Raw genomic sequence first — 12,987 nt, 5'->3', positions numbered from 1 at the left:
CATATACACAATAATGTAGAAAGATGCTAAGGTTTATCCATAAACAAGCTGGTCCGATCAATTATTCGCAACGTCACCAAAATCTTGCACAAGTGTAACGTAACGTGCAACGTCCATCCTCAATACTCTGAATGATGAAGGCCAATGCACTAAATGCCTTATTTACCACCCCATATACCTCTGTTACCACTTTCAGGGAACAATGTACCTGTACTGAACAGAAAATGCTAATAATTACTTTGCTTTCCATTAGGACTGGGATTCCACACCTCAACACAGCCGCGGACAGAAATATGACACAGCCAGAATTGCAGTGGAAGAGTGATGGAGACATGACAGGAAACCCAATATGTGCGTCCGATAGAATGTCCAGTAAACTAAAATCAATGGGATCAGGTGCAAGATATAGTCACTGACGCAAAGCCTGGGAAGTGATAGATCGATACAGGTGAGGAGGTGGGTGGGGGAGAGGTGGTGATTGGAAGATGGGTGAAGATTTAGATTTCTCTTTAGATTTAGAGATACAGCGCAGAAACAGGCCCTTCGGCCCACCGGGTCCGCGCCGCCCAGCGTTCCCCGCACACTAACACTATCCTACACCCACTAGGGACAATTTTTTATATTTTCCCAGCCAATTAACCTGCATACCTGTACGTCTTTGGAGTGTGGGAGGAAACCGAAGATCTCGGAGAAAACCCACGCAGGTCAAGGGGAGAACGTACAAACTCCGTACAGACGGCGCCCATCATCAGGATCGAACCTGAGTCTCCGGCGCTGCATTCGCTGTAAGGCAGCAACTCTACTGCTGCACCACCGTGCCGCTGACAAAAGCAAGAGTGAAAAGGATGCAGAAGGGTGTCAGATGGGAAAGATGAGAAGGAGAGAAATATAAAGCTGGAGGGAGGGATATGGATGGAAGGGGGCAGGGTAGAGATGCAACAATAGTCCCTACACCTCCTCTCTCACTCCCATCCAGAGATCCTGACAACGTTTAAAGATGAGACAGAGGTCTTCCACCTTTGTCTATTAAATTCAGTGTTCCCGATGTGGCCTCCACTTCATTGCCAAGAGAAAATGTAGATTCGGTTACTGCTTCACTGAACACTTGCTCTCTGAACGCCAAGACATGATGGAGCTTCCCGTTGCTGACCATTTTAATTCCTATTCCCTTTCCTACATTGACCTTTCTCTCCATTGTCAGAGCAAAGCCACACACAAACTGAGGGAACAGCGCCAGGAATTCCACTTGGGGTAGCGGAATTCTGTAATTTCAAGTAATATCCCCCCAATGCTCCTTCACTTCTTTAATCCCATCACCCCTCCATCCCGGTGTACACACATCTTCCCCTACCACCTCCAAAACCTTGGTCCTTTCTCCTCATCCTCCTCACACTCTTCTCCCATCCCGAGTCTCCCATTTTCCTTTTATGCCCCCCTTTCCCCTTCCCTCTCCCCATCCCTGTCCACCCATATCCCTCTCTCCAGCTTTGCATTTCACTCCTCCTCTCCTTTCTTTATCTGACTCCCTTTTTCTCATTTTCACCTCCATCCATCTGCCAATCACCCCTCCTCCCCTTCACCTGTATCCACCTATCACTTTGCCAGGCTTTGATCCACCCCATCTCTCTTTTTCAGCGTTCTCCCCCCATCCCATCAGTCTAACGAAGGATCCAGGCCCGAAATGTCATCTGTCCACTCCTTCCACAGATGCTGCCTGACCTGCTGAGTTTCTCCAGCACTTTGTTTATTGCTCAGCATCCTGGCAGCCGCATCTCCCGTGCCTCCATAAATGGATTGCATCTAAGATATTCTGTGAAGTGTTCTGAATAACGTGCATATCCTATTTTTCCCTCCACAACCTGCATTCTTCATTCACTGCACTGTGGGCCGCTCTGGTGTTCCGATCAGTCAAATCATTAAAAAGAACAATGTGTCAGGTTCACCTTCTACACAAGAAAGTAGCATGAAATCTGAGTTTTTCTGCGAGTCACAATTAGAAAATAAACTTTGTAATGACAAAATTGTGTGGGAAAACGAATAAGCTGGGTTTTTCAAACTTAGGGTAACATAATCCATTCAAATATCCCCACCCCAACTTGCTCGATAAATGTACCTTCCTGCCCGAACCAGGGAGATGGGCTGATCTATCAAGTACTTGAACTTTGCTCTCCGACTTGGGTGATGCCATACTTGATCACTTGGCCGGATGCTGTGTTGCTGTGGAATCAAAGCATTTGGATCATTTGTACGAAGCTGGTAACTATCAACTGCATCGTTGTAACCGTAATCAAAGAATGTGCCAAAAATAATATCATAACAAGTACTTCATTTCATCCTGTTCTTTAAATTAAAGAAATCATGTATCGTTGTATTTTTGGAAAAACAAACTATCCGTGGGGAAAAGAAATGCCCTGAATGCCTATGACTGTCCTGCAATCAAATGACAATGTTTCTATAAACCGAGGCAAAATAAAACACCTACTTAAGTATAGCATCTGTGGAATAAACTACAAAGAAATGGGTTTTGTGGTTGTGAGGAACCATTGTATCTTGAAGATATGCCTTATAATCATGGAGAAGATGGTGGAAATAACTGGACAGCTATCAGAGATCCGCATATTTTTCTGGTGGGGTGGTGTAAGGAGGCTTTTGGAACCAAGATATGAAGATAGAATTAAGAAACGTTTCAGCCAAGTTCTGTTCGTTTTGGTATGAATTGCATCACTAAGTTACAAAGAAAAGCCATTTTTATCATTAACAGTAGCCCTTGGGAAAAAAAGATTTTTTTACATAAATTGACAACTGGATTTTCTTGTTCAGAAACTCAAAACACCAGCACAAACTTGAAAGTTCTGAACTTCCTTTTCACTATAATTGGAAGTGGATAGAGTCCAACAATACAATGTCAGCTTCTCCTGCATTTCCCAGCAGTTATGCAGGGAAGTCAGCACTCTGACAACTCAATTGATTTCATTGGAAAGGGAAGGCTATGAAGGAGGAAGATGTGTCCTAGTCTTTCAATTTAAACAAAAAGGTTAATCTTTAAGACTATAAATGTTAGTAAATGAGCTTTATGAGCCAGTAAGTCTAAGATTATACCATTTCAGTTATTAAGCTAAGAAGCTTACACACACAATGATGAGTGTCAATTTCAGCTAGACTACCAGTAGGCTCATAACAGTGGTCAGAAAATTGCTCAGACAAGTACAAAGTGATGCATTTTTAGAAGTTAAACCAGTCCAGGATGCACACAATGAATGGCAAAGGCCTCGATGTGTTCTTGAATAGACCGACCTCGGTGAAGAAGAACATAGTATCCTTGGAAGTTGCAACCATGGAGAAAGGATGGTGAAGATTGTATATGACATGCTTGCCCTCATCGGCCATGTCCGTGAGTACAAGAGTTGGGACAAAAACATTGGTGAGACAATACCTGAAGTATTAATTACCGTTCTGATCACCACGCTGTAGGAAGGATATGATAAAGTTGGAGAGGGTGTGGAAAAGATTCAGCAGTAAGCCATCTGCACTGGAAAGCATGAGTTATAAGCACACACTAGATAGGCCAGGACTATTTTCCATAGACACTGAGGGATGACTTTAAAGAGGTTTATAAAATTAGATACCCACTAACTTTATTTTCCCAGAGTAGAGAAGTCTAAAACTAGAGGGCATAGGTTTAAGGTGAGAGTGGAAAGATTTAAAGTGGATCTGGGGCTAGGTTTTTCATGCAGAGGGTGGTGGATATGTGGAATCAGCTGCCAGAAGAAGTGCTGAGGCAGTAGCAATTGCAACATTTAAAAGACTTTTGGACAGTATATGAATAGGAAATATTTAGAGGGAAATGGGTTAAACACAAGCAAATCGTATTAGTTTAGACAGGCATGGGCAAATTGAGCCAAAGGGCTGGTTTCCATGCTCTAAGAAGCTAGAGCAGTAGGACCTAACAGACTTGAAACCTTAGATCTGCAAGGAGCTTAATGGATCAACCAAAATTCCCATAACTGATGTCAATTTAGGCAGAGGACATAATGAATGTTTTTTTCCCATTTTACCATGACGCACACTTAGTTAGTTAGTTTAGTTTATTTGCCATTCCACTCCTTGCAGATCATGCAACGAATGGGACGAAACAGAGTGCCACCGGGGGCCATAGTGCAATACAAATGCAAAACATATAGACAGGGGATGACAGTGCAGTACAATACGATACAATACAATACAATTAGACAGTGCAATACAATACAATACATATAGACAGGGGATTAAAGCATGTAAATGGTAAAAGGTAAAGCATTTAACCTAGAGTTTAAAGCATGTAAACGGTAAATTTAAAACCATCAATGAGAGCAGGTAAATTATTGATTGCACATTAAATGAGATTATAAAGTGCAGAGTGCTATATTCGGTCCTGTGCACTGTGTGCTGGGGCACCACAAATCTGTGTTTGGTTTCTCTGTGACAGCTTTAAAGAGCATTGCAAACACTTTGTACAAGGCCACAAACATTACTATTTGTATATGCTATCATTAATTTATATTAAAACTGAACCTTCATAGCTGCATGGAAAAAATTATATTTTGAATCCTACATTAAATCTGTCGTCTTGGATTTCTTGGAGCACATTTTCATTCTGAAAAATCTGCCAGCCACTACCCAGTTTGGAATCTGGGTGCGGGGAGACGTGTGGCTGCTGAAGGGTGGGTGTGGAAAGTGAAGTTTGGCACACATCATTGGACAGCCAGGGATTAGGAGGGAACAGGACATTAGGAGGGAACACGACATTTGGAAGTTGGAGATGGATGGAAAATTCACAATATTTACGCTCACATAAAGAGAGTGGGAAGATAGAAAAAAAAAATCAGTGTGGCAGCAGTCAGATTTGGTTTCCACCAAACATTCACTTCATACAGAGTTTGAAAGATTGCACAGGGAGAAACAACATGCTGGGATGTCATAGCCTAATACCTATGGATCATCAACAAGCAGATTGAAGGGTGACCGGGGATGCCAAAGTGTGGGGTTACATAGAAACATAGAAACATAGAAAATAGGTGCAGCAGGAGGCCATTTGGCCCTTCGAGCCAGCACCGCCATTCTTTGTGATCATGGCTGATCATCCACAATCAGTACTCCGTTCCTGCCTTCTCCCCATATCCCTTGACTCCGCCATCATTAAGAGCTCTATCTAACTCTCTTTTACATTCATCCAGTGAATTGGCCTCCATTGCCTTCTGTGGCAGAGAATTCCACAAATTCACAACTAGTTGAACTGAGTGAAAAAGTTTCTTCTCACCTTAGTTTTAAATGGCCTCCCCTTTATTCTTAGACTGTGGCCCCTGGTTCTGAACTCCCCCAACATTGGGAACATTTTTCCTGCATCTAGCTTGTCCAGTCCTTTTATTAGTCTCTATAAGATCCCCTCTCATCCTTCTAAACTCCAGTGAATACAAGCCCAGTCTTTCCAATCTTCGGTTGATCCAATGCTGAAGGTCAGTTCTCACCTTCCCTTGCAAGCATCCAAGTCTGACACTGTTCATTTTGGTCCCTCTTTAAACTGGAGAGAGAATACTAAATGCATTACTAATTTATTGTAATGCACTTTAGCATTTAAAGAGTAAGCACTTGAGTATATAAAGTACTTTTATGTCCCTACCTTAAGATCTGTTGAGGATTTCAGGGATAACTCTGCACGACAGCATGAATTTGGCTTTGTGGTCAATGACACCAGGATCTCTTCCGGGATGAAGTCATGCTGCAGAGGTGGCAGTGGCTTATGTTGGTCAATAGTGTCCAGCTTTTCTTTCAGTTGGGATAACTCTGCACAAGCACAGGTCAATAAAAATACTATGACTAATACAATAGCTGATTAGCAAATTAATCAAAACTTAAATATTTCAAGACCTGAAACGTCACCCATTCCTTCTATCCAGAGATGCTGCCTGTCCCACCGAGTCACTGAGTTCCTCCAACATTTTGTGTCTGTCTCAGGCAATTATGTGATAGTATTGAAGCATAACCTGACATCCATGAGGTGGCGCTGCTACCTCTGAGACCAGCTTTGAGAACAATTCAATGGCAGTAATTTCCCTGTGTTTCTTGTGTTTCTCAAAAAAAACTCTTTCAGGTCCAGCCAGCGCTGTTTTGTTGCAGCTTCTTCATTGGTCCAAGATTTCTTAGATACAGGGAATGCATACACTTTTTAAGAAAATAAAAGCTGATACAGACTTCTAAGATTTCTGAGCAGAGAGGAATTTTATAAAATCCCAAACTAATAATTCACTGTGTGGCGGTGCCCGGGTGCTAGGCCACTTTCTCATGTTTACATTCACATCCACAGCATCTTTGTTTCAAGTTTTCATTTAAAATAAAGTTTATGTGTGGCTTTCAAACAAGAATAAAACAGCAAGGTAAACAAGGACTTTGATTTGTTTTTGTAGAATGTTAATGTAAATGGGTCCTGGAGGACATCTACAACGCACGTTGCCTCAAGAAAGCCACCAGCATCTCCAAGGACTCCACGCACCCATGCCACCGTCTGCTTGAACTACTCCCATCTGGCAGACATTACAAAGCCTTCTACGCCCGCACCTCCAGACTAAGGAACAGCTTCATCCCTAGAGCTATAGCTGCTCTGAATCGGTCCTGCTGAGAGCCCGCCATGATCTGTCTCTGCCCCCAAGGGTCATCTGGCACAACTTACTCCTGCATGAACCTTTTTTTGCACTTTACCCTGTTTCCCCTTTTCTTTTTCCTCCCCCCCCCCCCCGCCCCCCTCTTGTTGTTTACATGTTCGCTGTGATTTATTTAAATATTTGACTTGATAGCATCGTTATGGAAGCGACAATTAAAATCTTGTTGTATTTGTACAATGACAATAAAGGATATTGTATTGCATTGTATGGTATTGTGTGGGCAGTAGGATTATTTTGTGGAATTAGTAAAAGTTTTTTTTAAATGTAACAGAGATGATGCACATAACAAGCAATGTCCCCTTTCTCTCCCTAATTGAAAGACCCCAACAAAGCAAGATTGAATAGGCTTGGATTGTTTCAGTGGAACATTGGAGGCTGGGTGGTTACCTGATACAAGTATATAAAATTATGAGATGCAAAGATAGGCAACACAATCAGAATCTTTTTCCCAGGTGCAAATGTCAAAGACTGGAAGGCCTCTCCAAGTGCCTATCTAAAATCCTCTTAAATGCAACTATCGTATCTGACTCTACCACCACCCATGTCAGCAAGTTCCAGGCACCCACTACTCACATCTTCTTTAAACTTTGGCCCTCTCAGCTTAAAACTAGGCAGGTGGATATGCCAGGACTGAAGAGCAGAATGAAGGCAGATGAGATTAGTTTATTTTGGCATCATGTTCAGCACAGATACTGTGGGCCGAAAGACCTGTTTCTGTGCTAAACTGTTCAATGATCTATAATCATTTAAAGTAGAATAGGAATCCATAGTGACTTCTAGCCTAGATGTTATCGTTCAGACTTGGGTGGTACAGCCATCAAGAAAATTAATGCAGGGGTGTGTCAAATTCTACTGTCCCATGTAGCTTTACTGATATTATAGAAGGCATTGAATCTCCATTGATTGAAACTAAAAACATTAATCCGCTGGACAAGTCTAATTGTATCAACAATTGTAATGATGCAACACATATTGTTTATCTGTGTCATAGATACATCGAAACATAGATACATAGACAATAGGTGCAGGCGGAGGCCATTCGGCCCTTCGAGCCAGCACCGCCATTCACTGCGATCATGGCTGATTATCCACTATCAGTACCCCGTTCTTGCCTTCCCATATCCCTTGATTCCGCTGGCCCTAAGAGCTTGATCGAACTCTCTTTTGAATGCATCCAGTGAATCGGCCTCCACCGCCTCCTGAGACAGAGAATAGGGTCATGGAGCTATACAAGATGAAAGCAGGCCGTGAGACCCAATAGAGCACAGCAATCAAGTTGATCAACCACTTACCAATGCCTGGCCGATGTATCTTAAATCTTACCTATCCATGCACCTGTCCAACGGTTTTTTAAATGTCGTAATTGTACAAGCCTCCACCACCTCCTCTGGAAGCTGATTCCATATGAGCACCATGCTCAAGAACCGTTGTAAATCATTCCCCCCCCCCACCTTAAAACCATGACCTCTAGTTTCAGACTCCCCAACACTGAAGAAAAAAAGACTGTGGCTACTCACCTTATCTTGCGCCTCATGATTTTATGAATCCCTGTCACCACTCAGTTTTTCATGCTGCAGCTAAGACAGATCCAGGGTATCTAGCCACTCTAACAGGAACATGCATGCCGTGAACTCTTGTCATCACACTTTCAAAAATTATCTTCCAATCCTTTCTCTAATACGATGGCCTCCCTTCTGATTTCCACATCCCTCGCACAACTTCTCTCTGGCTGGTCCCCACACTCATCTATACTTGCCCTTCCACATCTACTCACATCAAACACTACTTTTCAAGCCCCACAATTGATTAGTACGGGTATCAGAGGTTATCAGGGGAAGGAAAGAATGGAGGAGGGAGAGATAGATCAGCCTTAATTGAACGTCGGAGTAGGCTCGATGGGCCAAATGGCCTAATTCTGCTCCTATCATTTATGACGTTATGACAATCACTGCTCATTTTCCACCTGCCTTGATCTCCTGCACCATCTGCCCACCCACAATCCTCTCTCAAAATCCCTTACTTTATTACTTCCTATCTGTCAGGGAGGAAGATCAATGTCTGGTAGAATATCCAAGCCTTCCTGACTGCACACTTACAGTCAGTCGTAATTTCTTACTTTAGTTCAATGATGTGCAACTTAAAGGCATCTTCCAAAACTTTGCATTGAGATTACAAAGATATTCCTATCATAAAGTCATACTGCACAGAAACAGCTCTTCCACCCAACTCACCTTTGCCAATCAAGATGGCCCATCTAGGCTAGTCCCTTTGGCCTGCATTTGGCCCACATCTCTCTAAATCTTTCCTACCTCTTCACTCAGAGAACCGTGGATCTTCGGATTCTCAATCTAAGGGGACAGATTTTGCACTCCCAGATACTCAATGGAAAGAGGGAATGAGGCAGCAAGGCAAAGATAGAACATCATGTCAGTATAGCACAAGAAACTCAAGAGATTATACGCTTTATCTCTGTCTTTTACACTCTTTGATCTCATGGCTCTGTAAATTGGAATGGACCACCATTTCCTATCAAGTACATTCCCTGTTTAAAATGATGCATTGTTACTTACTCCATAATTTCTCCATTTGGGAAATAAAGCCATCATATCAACTTGTAAATAAGTAACAATAGCATCATAATTATAATCATACTTTATTAGCCAAGTATGTTTTGCAACATATGAGGAATTTCATTTGCCATGCAGTCATACCAATAAAAATCAACAGAACACACAAAATACATTTTAATGTGAACATCCACCACAGTGACTCTTCCACATTCCTCACTGTGATGGAAGCCAAAAAAAAGTTCAACCCTTCGTTGTCCTCCAGCGGTCGGGGGCCTCGAGCCTTCCGTTGACGGGACGATCTATTTTCCAAACTGTAGCTCAGCTGCTTGTTGAGTGGTTATATTATCATGATCCATGTCTTTCCAAACTTGGCTAGTTCAGCATGTATCAGTTATCAGTTTATGTAGTTTGACACGAGGCAACGTCTTTATCAACTAGTAGTATAAGAAAATAACTGCAGATCAGCCTGAAGAAGGGTCTCGACCCGAAACGTCACCCATTCCTTCTCTCCCGAGATGCTGCCTGACCTGCTGAGTTACTCCAGCATTTTGTGAATAAGTCTTTATCAACTAGGTCATTAGGAAAGGTGAAATAGCTCCAATGATGCCCTACCTGACCACAGAAATCCTGATGGTTGTGCATCTAGCTCACTGGGTACTGATTCCAACACTCCCCTTTACACACCACACTCCATATAACCATATAACAACTACAGCACGGAAACAGGCCCGTTCGGCCCTACCAGTCCATGCCGACCACTCTCTCTGACCTAGTCTCATCTACCTGCTCTCAGACCATAACCCTCCAATCCCCTCTCATCCATATACCTATCCAAATTACTCTTAAATAATAAAATCGAGTCTGCCTCCACCACTTCCACCGGAAGCCCATTCCATACAGCCACCACCCTCTGAGTAAAGAAGTTACCCCTCATGTCACCCCTAAACTTTTGTCCCTCAATTCAAAAGTTATGTCCCCTTGTTGGAATCTTCCCCACTCTCAAGGGGAAAAGCCTACCCACGTCAACTCTGTCCGTCCCTCTTAAAATTTAAAAAACCTCTATCAAGTCCCCCCTCAACCTTCTACGCTCCAAAGAATAAAGACCCAATCTGTTCAACCTCTCTCTGTAGCTTAAGTGCTGAAACCCTGGCAACATTCTAGTAAATCTCCTCTGTACCCTCTCCATTTTGTCGACATCCTTCCTATAATTTGGCGACCAGAACTGCACACCATACTCCAGATTCGGCCTCTCCAATGCCCTGTACAATTTTAACATTACATCCCAACTTCTATATTCGATGCTCTGATTTATAAAGGCAAGCATACCAAACGCCTTCTTCACCACCCTATCCACATGAGATTCCACCTTCAGGGAACAATGCACAGTTATTCCCAGATCCCTCTGTTCCACTGCATTCCTCAATTCTCTACCATTTACCCTGTACGTCCTATTTTGATTTGTCCTACCAAAATGCAGCACCTCACACTTATCAGCATTAAACTCCATCTGCCATCTTTCAGCCCACCCTTCCAAAAGGCCCAAGTCTCTCTGTAGACTTTGAAACTCTACTTCATTATTAACTGCACCACCTATCTTAGTATCATCTGCATATTTACTAATCCAATTTGCCACACCATCATCCAGATCATTAATGTAAATGACAAACAACAGTGGACCCAACACAGATCCTTGGGGTACTCCACTAGACACTGGCCTCCAACCTGACATACAGTTGTCAACCATTACCCTCTGGTATCTCCCATTCAGCCATTGTTGAATCCATCTTGCAACCTCACTATTAATACCCAACGATTTAACCTTCTTAATCAACCTTCCCTGTGGAACCTTGTCAAATGCCTTACTGAAGTCCATATAGACAACATCCACAGCCTTGCCCTTATCAATTTCCCTGGTAACCTCTTCAAAAAATTCAAGAAGATTAGTCAAACATGACCTTCCAGGCACAAATCCATGTTGACTGTTTCTAATCAGGCCTTGTTTATCCATATAATTATATATATTGTCCCTAAGTATCTTTTCCATTAATTTGCCCACCACAGACGTCAAACTAACAGGTCTATAATTGCTAGGTTTACTTTTAAAACCTTTTTTAAACAAAGGCACAACATGCGCAATGCGCCAATCTTCCGGCACCATCCCCGTTTCTAATGACATTTGAAATATTTCCTTCATAGCCCCTGCTATTTCTGCACTAACTTCCCTCAATGTCCTAGGGAATATCCTATCAGGACCTGGAGACTTATCCACTTTTATATTTTTCAAAAGTGTCCGTACCTCCTCTTCTTTAATCCTCATAATTTCCATCACTACTCTACTTGTTTCGCTTACCTCACATAATTCAATATCCTTCTCCTCGGTGAATACCGAAGAAAATAAATTGTTTAATATCTCCCCCATTTCTTCCGGCTCAGCACATAGCTGTCCACTCTGACTCTCTAATGGACCAATTTTATCCCTCGCTATCCTTTTGCTATTGACATATCTGTAGAACCCCTTGGGGTTTACTTTTACATTCCTTGCCAAAGCAGCCTCATATCTTTTTTTCGCTTTTCTAATTTCCTTCTTAAGATTCCTTTTACATTCTTTATATTCCTCAAGAACCTCATTTACTCCCTGCCGCTTATATTTATTGTATATCTCCCTCTTTTTCCGAACCAAGTGTCCAATTTCCCTGGAAAACCATGGCTTTCAAATTATTATTCTTTCCTTTCCACCGAACAGGGACATAAAGACTCTGTACTCTCAAAATTTCACTGTTAAATATCCTCCATTTCTCTATTATATCCTTTTCATAAAACAAAATGTCCCATTTCACTCCTTTTAAATCCTTTCTCATCTCCTCAAAATTAGCCTTTCTCCAATCCAAAATCTCAACCCTTGGTCCAGATTTGACCTTCTCCATAATTATATTGAAACTAATGGCATTGTGATCACTAGACCCAAAGTGCTCCTCAACACATACCTCCGTCACCTGACCCGTCTCATTTCCCAATAGGAGGTCCAACACTGCCCCTTCTCTGGTAGGTACCTCTACGTATTGCTGCAAAAAACTATCCTGCACACATTTTACAAACTCCAAACCATCCAGCCCTTTAACAGAATGTGATTCCCAGTCTATGTACGGAAAATTGAAATCACCCACAATCACTACTCTGTGCTTACTACTAATATCTGCTATCTCCTTACATATTTGCTCTTCCAATTCTCGTTCCCTATTTGGCGGTCTATAATACACCCCTATAAGTGTTGCTAACCCTTTCTCATTTCTGAGTTCCACCCAAACAGCCTCCCTAATCGAGCCTTCTAGTCTGTCCTGCCAAAGCACTGCTGTGATATCCTCCCTGACAAGCAATGCAACACCCCCACCTCTTGCCCCTCCGATTCTATCACATCTGAAACAATGAAATCCTGGAATATTTAATTGCCAATCGCAACCCTCCTGCAACCATGTTTCACTGATTGCCACAACATCATACTTCCAGATATCAATCCAAGCTCTAAGCTCATCCACCTTTCTTTCAATGCTCCTAGCATTAAAATATACACATTTAAGGGACCCATCATTTCTTATTCTCAGTTTATTTCTTTTCACTTCTTTCTCTCCTACATATTGGGTCTGAGTGTTTCCCTTTTCTGCCTCCTGCCTCACACACTGCCTATTAGCTATCTGTGTTTGAGTCCCTCCCCCCAACCGTACTAG

At 42.3% G+C, this 12,987-nt stretch overlaps 1 protein-coding gene across 6 annotated transcripts in view; it reads right to left on the bottom strand.

The window, feature by feature from the left end:
• The window catches only part of axdnd1 (axonemal dynein light chain domain containing 1), an 80,403-nt gene that overhangs the window by 61,462 nt on the left and 5,954 nt on the right, over positions 1–12,987 (bottom strand). For 5 of the 6 annotated variants that reach the window (XM_078407631.1, XM_078407634.1, XM_078407635.1 and 2 more), the window contains 2 exons: positions 5,657–5,820; positions 2,114–2,217 (listed from right to left, as the gene is read on the bottom strand). The exons of the other annotated variant lie outside the window; for it this stretch is intronic. In XM_078407631.1, coding sequence (XP_078263757.1) covers positions 2,114–2,217; positions 5,657–5,820 — 268 coding nt within the window. The remainder of the gene's footprint in view (positions 1–2,113; positions 2,218–5,656; positions 5,821–12,987) is intronic. 6 annotated transcript variants of the gene reach the window in all.

Source organism: Rhinoraja longicauda, chromosome 11 (genome assembly GCF_053455715.1).
Source record: "Rhinoraja longicauda isolate Sanriku21f chromosome 11, sRhiLon1.1, whole genome shotgun sequence".
In the NCBI taxonomy this organism is placed as follows: Eukaryota; Metazoa; Chordata; class Chondrichthyes; order Rajiformes; family Arhynchobatidae; genus Rhinoraja; species Rhinoraja longicauda.
The sequence above is the reverse complement of the archived record's forward strand: the minus strand, read 5'-3'. Positions and strand labels throughout refer to the sequence as shown.